General features: G+C 32.3%; 2 protein-coding genes across 3 annotated transcripts; one reads left to right on the forward strand and one right to left on the reverse strand.

Annotated features, from left to right (window-relative positions):
- Nucleotides 1–4,181: 4,181 nt before the first annotated feature.
- LOC105834536 (tctex1 domain-containing protein 2-like) lies at nt 4,182–5,730 on the forward strand. 2 transcript variants are annotated; one of them, XM_012677089.3, is made up of 5 exons: nt 4,182–4,308; nt 4,379–4,550; nt 4,734–4,867; nt 5,091–5,224; nt 5,315–5,730. In XM_012677089.3, exons 1-5 carry the CDS (start codon nt 4,197–4,199, stop codon nt 5,360–5,362), a joined length of 600 nt encoding a protein of 199 aa, XP_012532543.1. In that variant the 5' UTR covers nt 4,182–4,196; the 3' UTR covers nt 5,363–5,730. The 2 variants fall into 2 exon arrangements, with proteins under 2 accessions (XP_012532543.1, XP_012532544.1); XM_012677090.3 differs by having other exon boundaries at nt 4,182–4,304.
- Nucleotides 5,445–21,964, reverse strand: LOC105834537. Its single transcript, XM_028194499.2, has 11 exons — nt 21,787–21,964; nt 14,869–15,023; nt 14,346–14,466; nt 14,113–14,230; nt 10,561–10,639; nt 9,192–9,243; nt 8,774–8,885; nt 8,598–8,685; nt 7,634–8,511; nt 7,098–7,298; nt 5,445–6,843 (listed from the first exon to the last, which is right to left on the reverse strand). Exons 2-11 carry the CDS (start codon nt 14,990–14,992, stop codon nt 6,709–6,711), a joined length of 1,908 nt encoding a protein of 635 aa, XP_028050300.2. The 5' UTR covers nt 14,993–15,023; nt 21,787–21,964; the 3' UTR covers nt 5,445–6,708.

Here is a 21,964-nt window from a genome sequence, read left to right on the forward strand (position 1 = left end):
GTATAAGATGCAAACAGAGTCGATTATTATTCCTACGATAGTTTTCGCTAGTTTTCACATAGCCCTGACAATTTCCATGCATTCTAATAAATAATTTTGTTATTTAATTATTAAAAAAAATTTTTTTCTCCTGTCATCGGCACAGTATTCGCGAGATGCGCAAAATGCAAACAGTTTTGATCACTTTTTTTGACAGTTCTCAATAGTTCTCGCACAGTTTCGACCTATTTCATGCGTCTTAATAACAATTCCGTTAATTAATTATTTTTAAACAATTTTCCATTCCGACTTTTGTCACTGCATTCAGCAGAGGTATGAGGTGCAAACAGATTCCGACGGGAGTCGGAATGGAAAATTGTTAAAAAATAATTAATTGACGGAATTGTTATTAAAACGCATGAAATAGGTCGAAACTGTGCGAGAACTATTAAGAACTGTCAAAAAATAATCGAAATTGTTTGCACTTTATCTCTCGCGAATACTGTGCCGACGGCAGAAGAAAAAAATTTTTTTTAATAATTAATTAACAAAATTATTTATTAGAACGCATGGAAATGGTCGGGGCTATGTGAGAACTAGCGAAAACTGTCGTTAGAATAATAATCGACTCTGTTTGCATCTTATACCTCTGCTGAATGCAGTGACAGGAGTCGGAATGGAAAATTGTTAAAAAATAATCAATTGACAGAATTGTTATTAAAACGCATGGAAATGGTCCGGCTATGTGAGAACTAGCGAAAACTGTCGTTAGAATAATGATTGAATTTTTTTTTCCTACCGTCGGCACAGTATTCGCGAGACGCGTAAAGTGCAAACAGTTTCAATCACTTTTTTTTTTTTGACAGTTCTCAATAGTTCTCGCACAGTTTCGACCTATTTCATGCGTTTTGATAACAATTCCGTCAATTAATTATTTTTTAATAATTTTCTATTCCGACTCCTGTCACTGCATTCAGCAGAGGTATGAGATGCAAACAGAGTTGATTATTATTCCTACGACAGTTTTCGCTAGTTCTCACATAGCCCCGACCATTTCTATACGTTCAATAAATAATTTTGTTATTTAATTATTTTTTGAAATATTTTTCTCCTGCCGTTGGCACAGTATTCGCGAGACGTGCAAAGTGCTGTTTCGATCACATTTTTTAGTTTTTACTAGTTCTCGCACAGTTTTGATCTATTTTATGCGTTTTAATAACAATTCCGTTAATTAATTATTTTTAAACAATTTTCTATTCCGACTCCTGTCACTGCATTCAGCAGAGGTATGAGGTGCAAACAGATTCCGACGGGAGTCGGAATGGAAAATTGTTAAAAAATAATTAATTGACGGAATTGTTATTAAAACGCATGAAATAGATTGAAACTGTGCGAGAACTATTGAGAACTGTCAAAAAATAATCGAAATTGTTTGCACTTCATCTCTCGCGAATACTGTGCCGACAGCAGAAGAAAAAAATTTTTTTAAATAATTAATTAACAAAATTATTTATTAGAACGCATGGAAATAATCGGGGCTATGTGAGAACTAGCGAAAACTGTCGTTAGAATAATGATCGAATTTTTTTCTCCTACCGTCGGCATCGCATTCGCGAGAGGCGTGAAATCCAAACAGTTTCGGTTATTTTTTTGATAGTTCTCAATAGTTCTCACACAGTTTCGACCTATTTTATAGGTTTCAATAACAATTCCGTCAATTAATTATTTTTTATTAATTTTCTATTCCGACTCCTGTCACTGCATTCAGCAGAGGTATGAGATGCAAACAGAGTCGATTATTATTCTTACGACAGTTTTCGCTAGTTCTCACAAAGCCCCGACCATTTCCATGCGTTCTAATAAATAATTTTGTTATTTAATTATTAAAAAAAATTTTTTTCTCTTGCCGTCGGCACTGTATTCGCGAGACGCGCAAAGTGCAAACAATTTCGATCACTTTTTTGACAGTTCTCAATAGTTCTCACACATTTTCGACCTATTTCATAGGTTTCAATTACAATTCCGTCAATTATTTTTTAACAATTTTCCATTCCGACTCCTGTCATTGCATTCAGCAGAAATATGAGGTGCAAACAGATTTAATCATTATTTTTACGACAGTTTTCGCTAGTTTTTATATAGCCCCGACCATTTCCATGCGTTTTAATAATAATTTTGTTCATTAATTATTTTTTAACATTTTTTTACTCCTACCGTCCGTACAGTATTCGCGAGACGCGTAAAGTGCAAACAGTTTCGATCACTTTTTTGACAGTTCTCAATAGTTCTCGCACAGTTTCGACCTATTTTATACGTTTCAATAACAATTCCGTCAATTAATTATTTTTAAACAATTTTTTAAATCCAACAACTGTCACTGTATTTAGCAGAGGTATGAGGTGCAAACAGATTCGATCATTACTCTTACGACAGTTTTCGCTAGTTCTCACATAGCCCCAACCATTTCTATGCGTTCTAATAAATAATTTTGTTAATTATTTTTCAAAATTTTTTTCTCCTGCCGTCGGCACAGTATTCGCGAGACGCGTAAAGTGCAAACAGTTTCGATCATTTTTCTGACAGTTCTCAATAGTTCTCGCACCGTTTCGACCTATTTCATAGGTTTCAATAACAATTCCATCAATTAATTATTTTTAAACAATTTTTTACTCCGATTTTTTTTCGATTGTAGAATGGATGTGAGCTCATTGTTCCCGGCGGGACTTCAAGGATCGCAATTAAATGCATGCAAAATTCAAGCGGGATACAATAAATTGTCCAAAAATTTGCGAAGATTCACACCGCAGACTTTACAGTGCGTCATTTTTTGCGGTTGGTCCAGATGCAAGTATGAGAATCTGAAACGAGGCCGGCTGTCCACATGGCAATACAGAACATCTTTTCGCATTGGTGAGCACACAAGCATTTATTAAAATTTAATAAAATTTTAAAAATTAAAAAAATGATGTTAGTGATACTTTACAAGCATAAATTAAGTTTTATCAACAACAATAGGCTCACTGTTTCTTAAACACTTAATAAAAAGGTAACTTTAAACAACTTTTATATCGAACAAACGTTTAAGAATAACAAAACATATAATAGATCTTTAAGAAGTATTAATTATTAACTGCTAGAACTTAGGTAATAATATATAAACATCTACAATTATTTGCATAATATGTACTCACTCTCTTATACAAAGTCCTAAACGTTGAATATTACTCGGTACATTTCTAACTCATCTCATAATTTATGTCGACTTAAAGACGCGCACTATAATGTATTTGAATCGTCTAGTTATTGACATTTTGTCAAAGCATCGCTCAACTTCAACAGTACCAAAGATTTATTTAGAATTTAAATATATAGTTAGCATATTAATATACATTCCATTGCATTAACATGAATAATTAAAATAGGTAGTCAAAAATTTGTTATTACACGCTGCCAGCTTTCATATCAGTTTTCAATCTAAATTCAGTTTAATTATTAAAATATTTTAGGGTAACTGACGATGTCCTTGCAATGGCACGACTCAATATTACGCAAATAATAAAGAAAGATATAATTGCCCAGTTCCAAGGGTGGAGTATAAAAACCATAATAAACCTGCAAACACCTGGTGAACACGCAAGCTGCGGTGGAATAGAGCGGCTTCATGTATGACCCTAATGTTTTTATGAAAAACAACAGTAAGCATTAAAAATAAGTATTAAAGTATTAAAAATACTTACTAACATTAGTTTGCAATATTTATTAATTACTGTAAATTTATCTGATTATTCGGTTATCAAGAATAATTTAAAAAAATGTTAATTGCTTTTTAAATATATTTTTGCTATAATATCAAATTAGATATAAAAAGGTATAACTGTAGTTTAATAATTTTTAAAAATCTATATTTATCTTTAATAACTTTCTTATTAATGGATAAATTAAAGCAATATATTAATATATTTTATGTATTCATGTTTCAAAAATCGAAATTGTTTCCGCTATCGTGTAATACATTGCAAATAATGTAAAATATGAATCCATATAATTGTAAAATTTACGGGTATAGCATGAAACAGAACCAAATAAACGTGGAAATAGCATAGAAGAGACCCAAAAAGTCATGCACATTACCTACGGGATTCATAGATATTTGACTACATAGTTCAATGTGCACATTTTGTGAGGCGCTGATGGATGAAAACACCTAAGACGACGCGATGATCGCTATCAGGTTCTTCTCTGCTTTTAGGTATTACAAGACAACTCAATGTTTTGATTTTACTGAACATGTCCATCGATTGATAGTGTTGCCATTGGTTGCCATTGTAGGTAAACAACTTTGAATCCGATTAGTCAGTAGGATGATCTAACGAGAAATTATTTATATAATAAATGGCAGAGGCAAAACGAATGCAACATTCTGTGAAACATAACCCCGTACAAGAAGTGGATATAGCACAGGAAGAGGAAGAGAAGAAACATGTGAATTTGGAAATTCTCGAAGAGGTTGAGCCCGTTGAGGAGACAGCTCAACAACCAGTTTATCAAATTCGACCGCATCTTCATGAAAAGTATGTCAGTTTAACTTATAATCACAAATAGTGATATTTGTACTGAAAAATTATTGTTATAAGTAATTATTAAAGATAGATCTAGATTCTTATATTTGTGTAAAATTGTTATTACAATTAATATCTTTAAAGTATAATTCTAGATATAATTATTTAAAAAATTTAAATACACTTTTAACACAGGTTTAAGCCTCTAAGTGCAAAGGAGATAATACATGATGTGTTATTTGATCAACTTGCTACAAAATCATATGACGCACAGGCAGCTGCTCAATGGACCAAAGATATAGCAGATATTATTGAAAGAAAAATTAAAGGTAATATCTTTATCCTTTTTATGTACACAATTTAAATTTATATTATATTTATGTTTATTGTTACCAATGTAGGTTAACCTTGATTTTGGTTTAATTTATTCTTTATCTTATTTTAATTCTTAGAATTAGAAAAAAAAGAATTAGTTAATTCATTAGTGGAAGTAGATATTAAAGTCTCATAAATATATTTATTATATAGCTCTTTTTCATGCTATTTTTACAGAATTACAGTTTAAAAGGTATAAATATATTGTCAATGTGATTTTGGGACAGCAACACGGTGCTGGTGTAAAAATAGGTACAAGATGTATTTGGGATGCAGAAGCTGATACATATGCCTACGATAATTTCATCAATGTAAGGAGATAAATGTTTGGATATAATTTATTATACAATGTCCAAATATCTTACTTTTATATTCGGACTTAATTGCATATTGTTTTTCAGGATACTATATTTTGCGTGGCTATAGTATATGCAGTTTATTTTTATTAAATGTTTTAATTTTTACACAACATTTTTGTCCCGCAAAGGTATCTACATGGACAAAACTCATGAATAGAAAAGTATTGTTTAGAAACATCAGTAAATTTATTAAAGTACAATCTATTATTACCATACATATTGATACATATGCTTCGCAATGTTATATGTAATGATATAACACAATTTTTACATATAATTACACCAAGAATTACACATAATATTTAAATATATATTTATTCATGTACCTACAATGTTATGTGCATGATTGCGTTCGCAATATTTTTCATTTCACATAGTTCTTTTTTATGTACTAAAATTATTATAGCACCATAATTCACGGTAGTATTGTATGATTAAAATTGATTTATCCTACTTGTTACAATATTTGTCATATTTTATCTTCTTTGCAAGTCCATTTTTTTAAATAATTTATAGAATAATTTAAAGTTTAATGTATTTTCTATATAAAATATAATACGTCAATAAAATTTATTAATTGTAAAAAATTTTACTATTGTATCATTTGAAAATTAATGATATTTTACAGTTTGATTTAGATAGTTAATTACAAATGCTGTGATATATATTTTTTGTTTTTTTTTTGTGTGAAAAATTTACATTGCATAACATTGATACATTGTTGATTTACATAAACAATGTAAATAAAAATATAAAAATATCTGCGTATTAATAAAAATTCTAATTACTAAGATATTTTATTATATGTTATTAATTAATTTTATTATTTATTTTGTTTATATATATCATAAAATGTAACATGTAATAATAGACTTGAGAAATGTACAGAAGGCACCAGACATAACATTTCGTATTATGCATTTCATTATAGCAAATGTTATATTGCAGTACATTAAAAAATTCTTATTTGCCATTAGATAAAAAATAATACTTGTAATAATACAAATAAAATAAATAACTTTAAAGTATTTATAGTATATTTATAAATATGTTAACATAGTGTATTAACGACGTTCGCTTTCATGTAACAACATGATTTGTTTTGATTACTTGTTTATTACATAATCTGTCATGTATTAAATATTAACACATACGCAGAACTGTTTTTTAAGTATGTTTTTTTACATTTAAAGTGAAATATTATAGATATACGATTTAAAGAATGAGAGAAGAGAAAGCACGATAAGCAACTCAAATAAACGATCCTTACATTGGCAAGAAAAAATGGTGAAAGTTATAAAACTCTGCTCAAAGACTAAATATTTTTACATTAACCTCTCTAATTTCTTTTGATTATATTATAGTAACAAGTGTATATCGTTTGTGTGTGTTTGTGCATATCGTGTACTTGATTAATTTGTCAATGTAATAATAAGTTACATAATAACGCATGGCAACGCACAGCATAACGGGAGGCAAACTGGAACAACAGCACCTCCTTTGCTACTTTTGCTTTTACTTTTGCTAGAAGCTTCGTATTCATATTTTCCACTCGCCTTTTGCCACTCTCCCTAGAAAATGTTAAATACAAAAATTGAAATAATAAGATATCGCAAATTTTAAGCAAAACAAACGACCATTTTATCGTAATGCATTAAATATAAAAATGTAACACTGGGCAATAGTAAATTGGTCAGTAATTAATACTTATTTTAAATACTTATTAAAAGCACTATTGTTAATACTTTTAATGCTCAAAATAAGTAAAATAATCACTAATCAATTTAATACTGCCCATGTCATATAAATTCATATAATGACTTACACCAGATTGTGACACGGCTGCGCTAGATTCTTCTTTCTTAGTGAACTCTGCCGAACCAGGAGGATAATAAACCGGTGGTCCAGCAACATTCTTGCTTTTAACTTTAGGTGGTGTATGGGGAAGAAAATCAACTTCCTTCTTCTTCGTAGATTCTGTTTTGCTTTGGCGCTCTTGCCTCTCTATATCTTCTAATACTTCTCGCTGAAGAAACAAAATATATAGGCTTATTAACCCTCCGTCTGTACAGTGACTCCAAAAGGAAACAAGCGAAATTTTTACATATGTAACCACAAGACTGGTATAGGCGGAGCCTGGCTCTCCTTTAATAAATGATGGAAATAACTATTAAAATTTTAAATGTAGTCACTCAAGAGTAATTAGGAATTTTTGCAGATTTTTTGCACGTATTTAACATTTAAAAAAAAGGAACAGGACAAAAAGGGGTCAGTGTACAGATCTCGTTAGTGAAAATAAGTGTACAGACGGAGGGTTAACTGTAAAATGTAAATAATCTCAATCAAATAGTATTACTTTACCTCAGAGTCAGAGAACGAAGCCATGAGATCCTCCAGTTTCTTCGGTGGTCCTTCGCCATTGGCAATGGACCTAGTTGGAAATCGTTTCGGTAAAAGGACTTCGTGATCGTCGGCATTCTTATTCGGTGGTATTGTCGTCGTAGTATTCGAAAATTTGTAAACTGTCGTGCTAGGCTGCGGCGGGGTATCCTGCCGCGAATAATAACTCGTCTTTATCGGAGTATCTGGTTTGTCGGGATAACGTCCGCTGGACGGTGATCTGCCAGATCTGTATTCTTCGAATCGATTAACGGTTCTGGTGTGCGTCTCGCTTACGGTAGGTGGCTGATTTTGATATATGGTCGTTGAATAGTCTGTACGATCGCCTGGTCCATAACCATTAGGATAAGTACCATCATGGTAATACTTCTCGGTCACGGTGGTCTTAGTTTCCATATTCGTTGGCGGAGCAGAACGATAACCATAAGAAGGCTGTTCCTCATGATAAAATTTTGTTTCCTTATGTATAGTTTTGGTCTTCTCGGACTTCTCGGTGACATCGGTCGGTGAGTATCTCGGTGTACCCGGCACATTCTCCGTCATGGTCTGATAGCTGATTGTCTTGTCTGTCGTGGTGGTAGTTCCGCTGCTTCTTGGTAGTGTGTACGTGATCGTTTGATCACGGGGCAGTACGACACTCCCTGGCACGCTACTACCTGGTAGATATGTCTCCGGCGCTCCCGGTAGTTCGTAGGTATACGTCTTGATGGTGGTGGTTACCTTTGTGTTTGGACCGGGTGCCAGATTGATCGGTATCGATGGACTTGGCGATGGTACTCCATACTCGATGCTTTTGTATTCTTGCGTGCTTTGAGTCGATCGTGGTTCAGTTTGGTAACCTTGAGAAATGAAAGATTCTTTGTTTATTATAATTGTCAAAATGTGGAAAATAATTGTTCTTTAATGTTCTATATAAGATACATACTGCTTTCGTGAACGAACTTGACATCTCTTTGAGTTCCTGGCAGAGGCGAAGTTTGTTTCGAACGAGACGTTGAGCTGTCGCCATAGACCTAATAAATACAATTATATTAATGCTAATTGTTCATCTTGCTTATTATTATCTATAAACAATAAAATGTGTAATATGATTTTGCTTACCAATTCTCTATTGACCACTGATTTTTTAATAATCGGTTCTGGACTTTGATATGAATATGATGGACTCGCTAGAGTTTTAGTTTCCTCGTAAGTTCTTTCATGAATGTCGTCCCTATAGATATAAAGTATGAATTTATATACATGTATATAAAGTATTAATTTATTTATATATATATATATATTTATATTTATATTTCGAAAGTTTAGTATAAATTATAAAAATAGTTGTAGACAGATTATTTGCATCGGATCGTCCGTAATAAATTTCTTTCGTAAATAAATTACAATTGAGAAATATTATTTTATTTCTATTTTGACGGAAACGGGAGAAATATATGTTACGCGACTGAGTCGCTTGGCATTCATTCAGAAAACGAAAGTATTTTGGAACTTATGAGAAGCAGAAATATATACTCACATCAAGGGCGCGCCAGTGAGTGGCTGTTTGCTTTCTGATATGCCCCATGAATCTGAAACAATAAATCATGGAGAGATGTTATCATTGTGATTGTCAAAAATGCGATAATAGGAATTTAGAAGAACAACGCAATGGAAAGTTATAAATCAATTTAGATGTGCTCTAAATAATAAAGTGCCAATAAGTTGCGGTGATTTACGCGTTGTTGATTCGATCTTCCGAGTGTCATAACGTTAATATATAACTCCAGTAGTGGATTTTATTGGCTGGTAACAAACATCTCCGGTCGACGAATATTCTCAATGGTCTGACATTCTTGTCCTTTTTGTATACGTAGTAACTTCCATCCTCTACTAGCTCTTTAGACCTCCCCCGCGATCTTTCTCTCTTACCTTTCATTCTTTCTTTTGGGAGAGCAGCGGAGACGAAGAAATCGGGTCAGCCTTCTGCTATAAGCGGTCCTAATATGGCTGTGCTTGTGTGTTATGCGTGACCGCAAAGAACATGAGCTACAACGTGCCGTCTCTGCCAAATACAGAGATACAAGGAAGACCCCCTTGCTACCAGCATACTTCTTTAAAGCGGAGCTGAATAAAGTTTCGAAAAGGTCACCCGTGTGTATGAGTCTGATTTTCATAGTGTGTGACGGAGATAGTCGGAAATTGCCTCAAACGACTTGAAAAGATTTTTGTGTGGATTTTTAAAATTTAATGATATGTTATGAAGAAACATGTTTCAATATTTAAATTTTGCATGAAAAGTATGAAACGATGGTGGATGATGGATAATCACTTCGCATGTGTCCCTAGTTTAAACATTATTTTCATTAAATTTTTCTTTCAATTTTCACTTTCAATTTTTTACGAAAGAATTCTTTTCTACACATATATTTAGGAATATCTTTATTAAATTTCATAAAAGCCGGAGATGTAACTTTGAAACTTCAGCCTCTGTTCATTCTCTTTCGAAAGTAGTACAACTAAATATACGAGCGGCGTAATTTCGCTTGTAATATTCCTCGCGTTAGAATCGCTTCAAAGATGCGAATAACCCTCAAATTCGATCCACTCGTGCTTTTTTTCATTGTCAATTAACCGTAAACCTGCAAGGCCGTCGCGCGCCTTAAAAGGTGTGACACGAGCAACTGGCTCCCCTACCTTCCTTGATCGTTTCACGTTCGCGCGCTATTCACCGCGACCCCGCGATGTTACTTGTCTCGGTTAATTCAAGGAATCCGATAGGAATCTGCTTGGTTACAGCGACAGTACGCTAAACTCTACGGAATGCTCTGGAGTAAGCACGTATTGTACAATACGTATAACATTGTCATGTAACTACATCTATTCATAAAAATAGAAATTTTCCTCACCTGACTTCCCGTCCAAATCCTTGTTATAGTGATACGACACCTGCTTGTAAGCTACCGTTTTGGTTTGACCGGGTTGAACCTGCAAACGCAAGAAGAAAATGGACGTCACGAATGCAAAATCTCGCATCATCGGTATGCTTAGGCATTCAGGTCATCCGTTTTTATAGCAACGATCTGATCGTAACAAATTAGTGCGAGCAATGCGTGGGTAGTGCCAGTGCCGGACTCTCCTTATAAGACTTTGATTATTGTCCCACGTGTAAGACATGGGCGGATCAGTAACAACACCTGAATTCCCCAGAGCGGCTCATGGCCGATGGTTGTTTCAACTGCAAAATGCAGCTATGCAGTAAAATTCTCAGAATACTATATATAAGATAAATCATTTTAAATAAATTATAAGTTAATAAATAATTTTTATATAAATGCTATATAATTACAAATTCTATTCTTTTTTAAATAATAAATAAAACACACATTATATTCTACGATCAAACTTTAACACATAATTTTACAAACTGTTATACACAAAAAAATATAATTCTCATGCTAAAAAAAACAATTATGCATATTTTAATTTTCTTCTTTTAAATAATAGTTATCTTTGCAAATCTTCCTGATGAATAATTTTCAAATACATTCATCATTTTACTTAAAATAAGTAATATTTAGCTAAAAGAAACTTCTATGTACAGAAAATGTATACTTGAATTAATTAAAGATCATTTATTTTTAATAATTCATAAATTTACATCCTCAAATTTATCGTCAGCTCATCACTTAATCATCAAATTACATTTACTCAAAATACATATATTCTTAGTAATTTAAGCAAGAATATTAAGTTAAAGTAAAAATTAGATTACTTATTATTCTGACTTCTCTTCGATTGATTTTTATAATATTCTTCAAAAGGGTACAAATCCTTCTTAATATAAGGATGAATTTTTCTAAAATTTGTGTATGATGAGCATATTCTAAAACTATTAAAAAAAAAATATTTTGTGTGTGTTGAAGATAACGATTAGAAGAAGAAAAGTAAGTTGAGTGATTGCTTTTCTTGACAGTAGAATATTTTTGTATGGAATATGTAAATAAGACGCGTGAGAGTTTTATAGATTATTTCATTATGACCTAGACTCCTAGACGTTCCAGATGACGATAGATAACATCGCTTAAAGATCTTAAAGCCCATTAGTTTGAAGATATATCCGGCTGGTGTGCAAGGAGTGTAAGAGCAAACCAATTTATTTTCATTGAACGTTAGATTACAAGCCATACGACCAGCGAACGCTGCAATTACCTACCTCGGGCCCCCGTTACACGCAAGACTGATTCTGTGCCTCGCCATGATGCTCTAATGTTCAATATATCGCGTAAAATGGTAATATTATTACTACAATTACGTAGCTGTCCTGAACACCATTACCAGCAGAACGTTTTAATGCGTTTTCACTATTTTCTCTCTTACCTGACCAGATGGTCAAACTCAGAAACGTGAAGTATTTAAAGTTCTTTACAAGTATTTTAGAAAGTGAAGAATGACACGTATTTAAAATACAAATCCCATTCTTTATCGCTATTATAAGAAATACGTGTCATCATATTTATATTAGAAAATTAATAATACTGAAAGACGAAAATAGATTTTAACTTTTACAACGATTGTTAAAAAATCTAAAATTTGTATAAACATTTTGCTGTGTTTAAGCAATGATTCTCTTAATTTATAATATTAAAGCATTCTGCAAAACTTCGCGTAAAGGCCAAAGATTAGTGGATAAATGCGAAGGCGAGGGAGTGGCGTAATTATGGCTATCGAGCGATCATAATTTGGTTTCAAATTAGACAGTTGTGCGGGCGACTATTATAGTGTAATTACACGACCGACGAATTTACTTTTGCTTAAAGCTTGATCGGTTCTCGAAGGTATATAGCGAGAAACGTAAGATCAAATATAAAAGTGATCTCGCTTATTCCTGGTGTATTCTAGTGTAGCAAGATGTAGCATTGAATGTTCGCTAGATGCACCGGTATTTGCAACCCGGGGGCAAATGCATCAACGATTGCAATCTGCGTGGCATATAATTGGAGCCGCAGCGTCCAGCGGGACGCATAAAACTCGGTGAATGTTAACGTAGACGTGATTTCATACTTTGCGTCTAACAATCTATTGCGTCTCATTTATATGTATAATGTAGCGGGTGTTGTACATCCACTGTTGATAATAATGTTGGGCACGCGGTATGTTCTACTGATTCTAATCGATTTTCTATTAATCTGCGTTTTAACTGCAATAAGTAAAATACTTCTTTTTTTCTGTCTATCTTTTCCTCTCAGGTGATATTTCATTTATTTAAATTTCAAGTAACAGAGATACACATATATTGAACACATAAATATAATTTTATTTATTTATTTAAAAAATAATCATCTTTCCCCTCGGAGAACACACCTATTTTTTTTTAACACGGTGAACACTCTGGGTCAACGTGATTCTGTGCACTTTTTTATCTGTTGCCATTTAAAGACAATCAATCCGATTGCTCGCCAAAAATTATGAAATAAACTTCCAACATTTTAGAATAAATTCATATAGTTTAAAAATTGAGTTAAAAATATGAACATAGTTAAAAAAATTTACGAAAAAAAAAGAAATTTTTCTAAAAATATTTTGTTTGTTTTGTCGTTTTGTTTGTTGCTTTTCTTAGGCCTGCCAACTTTAAAACTGTTTTAAAGATATTTTCGAACAAAGTTGATGTATAGGTTAAATCGATCCAGTGTGTTCTCCGAGGGTTAAATTAATATAATTTTAAAATAATACAATTTTTGTGCACTTGAGCTTAAAAAAAATCTATATATTAGTTAAATAATATAATTTGCATCGAATTTGTTGCTTTTGTTCGATAATTTTAAGCGAGTTATATCGAAAATTTTACGTGCTACTAAGTAGCTTCACTTAATTAATGTCAGATAATCGTAATAGTCGTTTTCTGTTCAACAGCAGTGATCTCTACAAGGGCGCATGGCGCGGTATGCGAAACTAGTTTCTTGCATGCATTAATCACGCAACGCATTCTTTTCTCTTTTTCGTTTAAGAACCAGCACCGTCGACGTCGACGTGATTTCATCCGATGCGTGTCGAGATTATCGTTCTTTCCTGTTCCTAGATTTTATCCCCGGGCTAACATCCATTCTTTGTACCGTAAGTAATAATGAGGAACTATAACTCGCACTTTAAATTTAACTTTTATATTTTACGTTTTATGATTTAATTAACTGGGAATGTTTCTTTTTGTGAAGTAGAAACATGATATTAAATAATATTGAAAAGAATAAAAAATTTTACATTACTGTAACTTAAAAAAAAAGACTTTATATTCGCGCAACAAGTTTTCTCCCTCTCTCTCTCTCTCTAAAAGTAGATCTATCTAAATCCAAAATTGTTATTCAATTCACATATAAGCGGCTATATTTTCCAGCGATGTTGAACAACTTGAATTTAGTTTATGATATTCTAATAAAACGTGTTATTTCAATTTAAAAACTTACATCTTGCAGCTCCGCCTCCAGATGTTCCAGTCCCGGTATACCACTCGATGTGCCAATTGGACCGCTACTGACGAATTTTTCAGTGGTAGTCACCTTCGAACGAGACGGAGATACGGATCTAGAAAATAATTTTTAATCTGAAAATTTACTACAACATACTTTTATATATGAAAGGGCTCTACTTGGTTAAGAGATGCATTATTACGGATTGTTGTCTAACTTATTTTTCTCACCTGCCCTCGGAGATTACTCTGGTAGGGTTGGCAGGTGCTCTATATTCGACTTGAAGTGTTCTGTCTCGGCTAGGAGTGGCGCTTCTCGAGACACTCGTCTGCAGATCCTCGAGAAGTGCGTCTGAAAGAGGCAAACAAATCAATTTAACACTTCATCGACGAGGAAAATAAAAATAAGAAAATAAATCCGATTATTTGAATAATTACGGTCAACCTTAATTAGAGTGCCATGTCTAACTTTTAGTATATTGAGTTTTAGATTTAAATGTGTTACATCAATTTTATTTCAGAAATATTACTATCAGCAGTAAAAAAGAGAACTCAAGATAATTACATCATCAAAAGTTTGATAAATTGTTCGTGCTGCTGCACGTGCACGTAATTAATTTATTCCTAAAAATTTGCAAGCATAAAAACATCGCGAGTAAGAAGGTCGCGGATTCGTTCGATCGAAAAAGAGAGAAACGGAAACGAACAACAGATGGATAGGGTTACAGCTCTGGTGGCACATTTAAAGGTTTACCCAAGTTGTTTTCGAGGCTGCTGGCCGTGGCTGCTCCGTCTCTCTGGCCAGATATAGGACCGCCATGACTCACGAGCTTTCTGCTGGTGTGCGACGTCGTTCGCTCCCTCACGGCTGCTGACATTGTATTCTTCTTAAGCCCTGCCTCACGAAATCTGCAATGGATAACATGGAAGGTTTAATTTACGTTCCGATTAATGTTATCATTTAACTTATCATTAATCAATTTATCTCTAATTATTAATATTCATTGGATAACGATAAGATCTCTGGATCATATCAAGTAACTGGAACGACGGCATGGACGGACATTTCTTGCTGCAATGCGCTACTTATAGATGCGTGGAGTTATAAATAGAATTGATATTAGGATTTGGGATCTCTGTAGAGAGCTATGGACTTTCGCAGAAACTTTCGCACCACTCGAAGCCGGTTTATAAGACTCACGCAACAACCGTGACCAGGCCGGCCAGTTTTAGGTCCGAGTGGGTGTAGGTTCCTGATTTCCGTCGCGCATGTAATTTTACCTTAGCCGTAAAAGCAGTTTCACAATATACCATTGGTCATTTGACAAAATATTTTCAAGTAAATATGTTTAAATTATTTTACACTTTTCACACGTTATACAAAATATTATCACATTATGCTTTACAAACTGACATTAATGTCATTACTTTTATTTTGGTTTAATTTTTTAAATTTAAAAAAAAAAAGAGAATAAGTTAAATCAAAATTAAAGTTAAACTACATTGGAAATAAACATAAAATGATAATATCGAGTTCTGTGGAAACTGATCCGTCTAAAACATGTAAGACTGGAAGGGGATGAGATCTGGAAACTAAATCAGCGGAAACGCCAAATGGTCTCATGCTTATTCCGGTGGAGGCACCAATACGAATGAGGCTAGGGGGCCAAGGAGCGGCTTCCAAGAATCAGCAGCTAAAGAGGTACGCATTCATATGATCTCCAAAATCACGAAGCGCACGGTGTTGATGGGATTGTCTCTGGAATGAGAAGTCTAGCGCGACTATTACGCAATTAATTCTAGGATATCAAGCGTACTACAAGAAAAGAAGATATCGCTATCCAAATTTGGTAATAGCAGGCGTCTCTTATTGAAGACAAGTTCAGAGAAAAATTGGTCCAAGGTCAGTTAAATGCAGATCAAGGTCAATTACAGCATTGTGCGTGCCTCCACGCCTCCGACGAATATCGCCTTGATTATAACATACGAGTTCTTAATGACATCGCATTCGTGTTATCAAGATTATTAAAAGTTTACGTTAAAGAAAAACATATCAATGATAATGATAACGTATAAACTATTTCAAGTTTTAACAATTTTATTATATATATATATATGTTATACATACATTATACGTGAATAAAAATATATGCAGCATAAAACTATACAAGAAAGTTGCCAATACTGATAGCGAAAATAGATACCGCTTTAGAAGGACTATTTCTCAAAATCCCCCTTATTTTTCAAAAACTAAACATTTTAACTGCACTTTATTAACACTAATATAAACATAATCCGTTTAGATAATTACAAATATAAAAATCGTTTATAGTCCACACATTCATGGCCTTTTCTTAAAAACAAATCTAACTTTTATATATAATCACACTACATGTTGCGTCTTACGAAACAGCATATGGTATTTGTATAATCAACAAAAAAATGTTTCACATCAAAGTGAAAGGCTTCTAGGAATCATTATATACATTAACTTGCAAATATTTTTGTACAAATGACTTGTGGTAAAGGAAAAGTATCCTACTATGCTTTGGGACGCAATTCTTCAGAAATTTATTTTTTATTATGTTACGAGAACATTAATTATGACAAAATATAAAACATTGTAAAAACTGCTATGCCACCTAATAGGAGATACTTTCAAGTTTATATTTATGTCTTAAAAATTTTTTTACATATTGATTAATATGCAAAAAATTATATTTTTATTTTAGATTTAATTTAGATTTAATTATATTTTTATCATAATTTATCCTTTTAGTGATGTATTGTAATATATCATTATTAATTTTGTTTCTGTGTGACATAATGTTTATATGTATGTGAAACATCGATAACATGCATAATTTCAGTAGTCAGTATTAGATTTGTAAAAAAACTTAAGAGAGCAAAAAAAACGATAACAAGATCATTCACAAACTCGGTTTTATTGCACAATTTAATTTTCAAACGATGTTATAAGTTGACTTCAAAGCACACCGCGTCATTCCTGTTTAATATAGAGCACACGTAACTACTTGATCGGCTCGAATTAGCAGTATCAATTGCAGCAGCGTAATTAGTGAATAAATTGTCCGATAGAAAAAGAAATCGTATGATAAAATTAATTTATTATAACAATAATGGCTAAATCATATTTGCAAATTATATTTAAAAAGGATGGATAATGTTTTATAAAATAATAAAATCAATACATTTTTCAAACAATACAATCAATTAGAAATTTGAAATAGTTTTGTATAATTGTCAACCGCGACAGTTATGCCACTGATAATCGACGATGTTGTAACTGCTTTAAGCGGATAGTTAGCCAGTCACCGTTAGTGACATTGTATCGTGCCCTCCAAGGTTATCGTGTCAATCGAAACGACGATGACTGCGATTCATTTGATTCCAAGAAAGCTACTTAATCTCTGTTCGAGTTCTGTGCTTCAGACCCGATAGATACATAGCTTTCATATCTGTAGTTGCGTTTTGCCTATCTTTTTAATTGTGAATCTAATTTGCACGCATAAAAATATACTCTTGGCTACCGGGTCACGAAATAATAATTTCAGCTTACAGAATGCACCTGCGTGTTACTGATCGTGATTCTTGCGCAATCACTTTCGTCTCGTTTAAATATAAGAAGAAATTGCGAGCAATAGATGATGGAAGGAAAACAAGAAAAAAAATTATTTGCACCACAAAATTACTTTGTTGGTCCACAACGATATAGTCTCCTCATATAAAATTTAGTGTCCTTCTTTTTGTTGGCAAAAACATTATATTATTCTTCCTTATAAATCATGTTAATTTAAAGTCCAAAGATTAAATCGCTGTCGTTAATATAACTAATATTTTATTGTAACAAATATACAATAACAATTATCCTCTATTATATTTAACTATTTCTCAAAACTATAATTAAAAGGTACGATTTTTAAAGTGAATACTATACAAAACTCACACCGAGCAAAAACAGAAAATAAAAGATTATAAATGAATGTTTAAAAAAATACAAAAGTTGTAGAAAACTTTATCTTATTGGCCAATTCAATGAAATTTAATTGTGCTGGCGTCGATATAAGAAGCACTTTTAAGCGTGTTACAAGAGAGAACAAATCCGTGACTCACGTACTCTATTTCATGACGAGAGCTTTTCGCTGATGTTTATTCGTAAATAAAACAAATCATGTTGGAAGATTACGAGATCATATGTATTTTCGTCTCAAAGTAGTAAAATTCGATTGTAAAATAGCAAAATACTCCCTCGAACAAATTGGTTTACAATAGTTCGGATTTTAAATCCAAAATTTGACGTACGGTTATGTATATCAGTATTAACAATATTTTATTTTTAAAAATACAGATTTTAAATCTTGGTGAAGTTATATGAGGGCACGTGTGTAGCCGTAGAAATCATTTATATCATTGAGAGTAAGTAAGAATTATTCTGAAAGAAAAGGAACTAGTACGAAGAAGTGCATTATTATTCTAAACACTATAAGAGATCGTGTTGCAACTACGTGATTATGTTACGTCGTTACTGGTATATTGACGCATCTCAACATTTCTGCAATGCTACAGTACGAATACACTGTCCTACGTCTTACATAGCCGTATTATTACACTCAAATATTACTCAACGATGTGGCGCGTCTGCTGTCTGGTACTATTAATTGCGGAATCGTACTGATTATAGTGCCGGTTTTATTGAACGTGTGTGAAATGGTGAAACATATAAACGATACAGAATTACAACTGTGTCAACTGTATGGGAGAAAGTCCTGTGTTTGCATTCACAACACAATTGCGCAAACGACTGTAAACACGAATATGTCAGATCCCATGAGTTTCTCCCATTGAGTATTCATTGAATTTCGACAATATAAAACATTCTTTGCTGACATTCGTGTCAAAGACATTTATTAAATATTTATATAATCCATACTGATAAAAGTTACACAAAGATACAACATTCTTCTCTTGAACTTTTATGGTTAAAACAATTTACCCATTCATACAATTTTTAACTATTTAATAATTACAACTTTTTTATAAGTATTTATGTCAAATTTAAAAATAATTCTAAAACAAAAAATAAGTTTATGTAAAATTTTTATGATTTTTGTCTTATTGAGAAGTTTTCGTCTCAAATGCTATTGTTAAAAAATGCTATCACTTTAAATTCTTGTATATATTATTTTGAATTACTAATTAAAACATATAATATTACTACTGATTGCGTACGTAAATATTTAAGTTTATGATTTTCAAGAAGAAATTCTCACATATCTGATTTATTAACGTTACATGTGTATGCACATACAAAGGAGATCAGAAAAGAATTGTAAAATTCAATCTCGTACAAATTTGTGGCAAAAATGACATTTGACATTATCACGTGGGTGGCAACGATCCAGTCACTGGCGCCCAGAATCTCATCTCATCTCATCTTATCTCATCTCTCTTTCTCATCTCCTTCTTCGTTCACCGCCATTCCTCGTTCTTTGTTTAACCAGTTTAAATATAACCCATCCACCTTTATGCCGTTATTTACATCTCGACCAACAGATTTTCAGTCGACGCATTTTACGTGGATAGTAGATTTTTAATGGCATTTTGACGATTGCTTCTAAATGCTATTTTGCAAACGTGCAATAAACGAAACGTGAATTTTAACGTCTGCACAGTGCCAAGATAAAATTTGCACACGTGATTGCCATTAACTGTTTTCAACAGCTGTATATTCCTAACAAATTTAAACGTATAAAAACAATGCATTAATCATATGTTAATTGAATGCTTTTCATAAAAACATTATCTCAATTCTAACGTTAAGTAGTATTTGTCAGTATTAAAAAATTAAAACTTGTAAGATTTATTGTTTTCTTGTAAAAAAAAACACGGCGAAAAATATATTGCTCTATTTTTGGAGCATCAACTCAATGGTAAGAAGCTTTATGAGCCAATAAGTTTTTGGCTTCGCGCCTATTTTTACGTCTACTTTCGTCGTATCGCGCGTCCGCGCGTCCTCATTTTTTTCTCACCTCAAAATCTCTCTTATTTATTTTCTTACAAGTCAATTTTGTGTAAAAATATACCGCTTGCGAAACACTGCTGATAAATAGATTAGATAGATAGTAGAAGAGAGCAATTTAAGAATTACGATTTTGTTTCATATCTCAATAATTCACTCCTGTCTTTTTTCCTTAATTAAATATCACGTTAATGAAGATGAGATAACTGACAACTTAAAATATATTACACAAAGTGTCAAAGAGTTTCCGTTTATTCTTAAACGTTATTCTTATGTATAATGCATTGCTTACGAAGCTCTTAATGAACGTTGTAACGTTTACAGTGACACATGAATTATGTATATTGGTATTTATTCTGAGCGGTCTTTAAAACGCACCTAACATGGTTGAGAGATCCGTGAAGACGGAAAGTGGGATTTGACCTTCCGTCTATCTCCAATCATCTGTTCACCGTATTACGTATGCTTGACGGGACAAGTTCCAGTCGACATTGAAGATTTGTAATTACTATCAAATTATTCTATATGACACTGTCGCGTTTTTAATTTTACAGAAAGTTCTTATAAAATAAAATTTAATTTCATTATGTATTACGTTAAAATAATAAGCCTATTTTCCAAAATCATAATTTTATATTGATAAAATAATTGTGAAATATTTTATATATAATCTATAATAAATATATAAAAACTTAAAAATTGATGCAAAGCTTGTGTGTTAAAATTATTTTTATAATTTTTTAAAATTTAATGCATTGTGTGTGTGTGCGTGCGCGGAAATAAGTTGTAACATAAGTACATTGTATTTAACTTACAATTAACATAGACGTAAAAATATATTTTCAGTTTTCCGCTTCAGTACCATATGTTCTAATATAAGATTAGATTTATAAAATTTATTGTATCTAATTCATATTTTAAAACAGTGACATACATAAAAATTTTATAAGTTTTGTGTCATATACAATATAGTTTCAGAGAAAACTAACTTCGTACTGAGTTCTGTTTTATAACAAGTTGAAATAAAGATTATAAATGATTACTGAGATTGAAGTAAACTTTTTTTCAACATAGTAACATCAGGAATCATGGCGTGTTAACCAATGACATATGCGGCATAATGACGACCGCTGTTTGCAGTCATTCAAAAGCACTGAGGCATTTTCAGTGACGGAAGATTAATTGCTACACGGGACCGATAGCGCAGCGGCCAGTGTACTAATAGTAATTCCATACAAACAGACATAATTGCAAAGGCAATTTTATGCAAAGATAATTAATATTAATTGGTAATTCTGACACTGCTAATTTGCTGACAGACAATTAGTGAATCAGATTTAATTTATTTATTTGTGTCTAGATTGTAAGTAATCATTATTATTAGTTCAAATGCTTCTTATGTTCGTGCAATTATCAATTTTTAATTTGTTGCGATGTTTAATTTAAAATAATACATCTTATAATTATTTATTAATTTAAAATATTTAAAAATTCATTGTATGTTTATATAAGTTTTCATATAATTTAATACTTTTTGCAGAATCAATATACATTTTAAAAATACATACGCATAATAAATTAAATAAATTTACAGGAAAGTCTGAAAAAAAAGTTATAAAATGTAGCTGTTACCTCGCGAGAAAAGGGTAATCCGAAATTTGCACACCGGCTAGATCACTTTTTTCCTCCGTCTCGTTTTCTTCCCGGCGACTTTGCTCACGCGTCGGATCCAACGGATCAATTCTGACCGAGCGAGCGGTTCACAAGACACCGGATTGACCGTCCGTCCAGGACTGGTTATATCCACATG

Source organism: Monomorium pharaonis, chromosome 3 (genome assembly GCF_013373865.1).
Source record: "Monomorium pharaonis isolate MP-MQ-018 chromosome 3, ASM1337386v2, whole genome shotgun sequence".
Classification (NCBI taxonomy): Eukaryota; Metazoa; Arthropoda; class Insecta; order Hymenoptera; family Formicidae; genus Monomorium; species Monomorium pharaonis.

Excerpts from the sequence above, each read along its gene's own strand:
- LOC105834536 (XM_012677089.3), top strand. The coding sequence starts at position 4,197 with ATGATCGCTATCAGGTTCTTCTCTGCTTTTAGGTATTACAAGACAACT. Across the intron at positions 4,309-4,378 it reads GCCATTGGTTGCCATTGTAG|AGGCAAAACGAATGCAACAT; the intron begins GTAAACAACTTT and ends AATAAATGGCAG. Across the intron at positions 4,868-5,090 it reads TATTGAAAGAAAAATTAAAG|AATTACAGTTTAAAAGGTAT; the intron begins GTAATATCTTTA and ends CTATTTTTACAG.
- LOC105834537 (XM_028194499.2), bottom strand. The coding sequence starts at position 14,992 with ATGTCAGCAGCCGTGAGGGAGCGAACGACGTCGCACACCAGCAGAAAG. Across the intron at positions 8,686-8,773 it reads CAGTGGTCAATAGAGAATTG|GTCTATGGCGACAGCTCAAC; the intron begins GTAAGCAAAATC and ends TGTATTTATTAG. Across the intron at positions 7,299-7,633 it reads CTTCGTTCTCTGACTCTGAG|CGAGAAGTATTAGAAGATAT; the intron begins GTAAAGTAATAC and ends TTGTTTCTTCAG.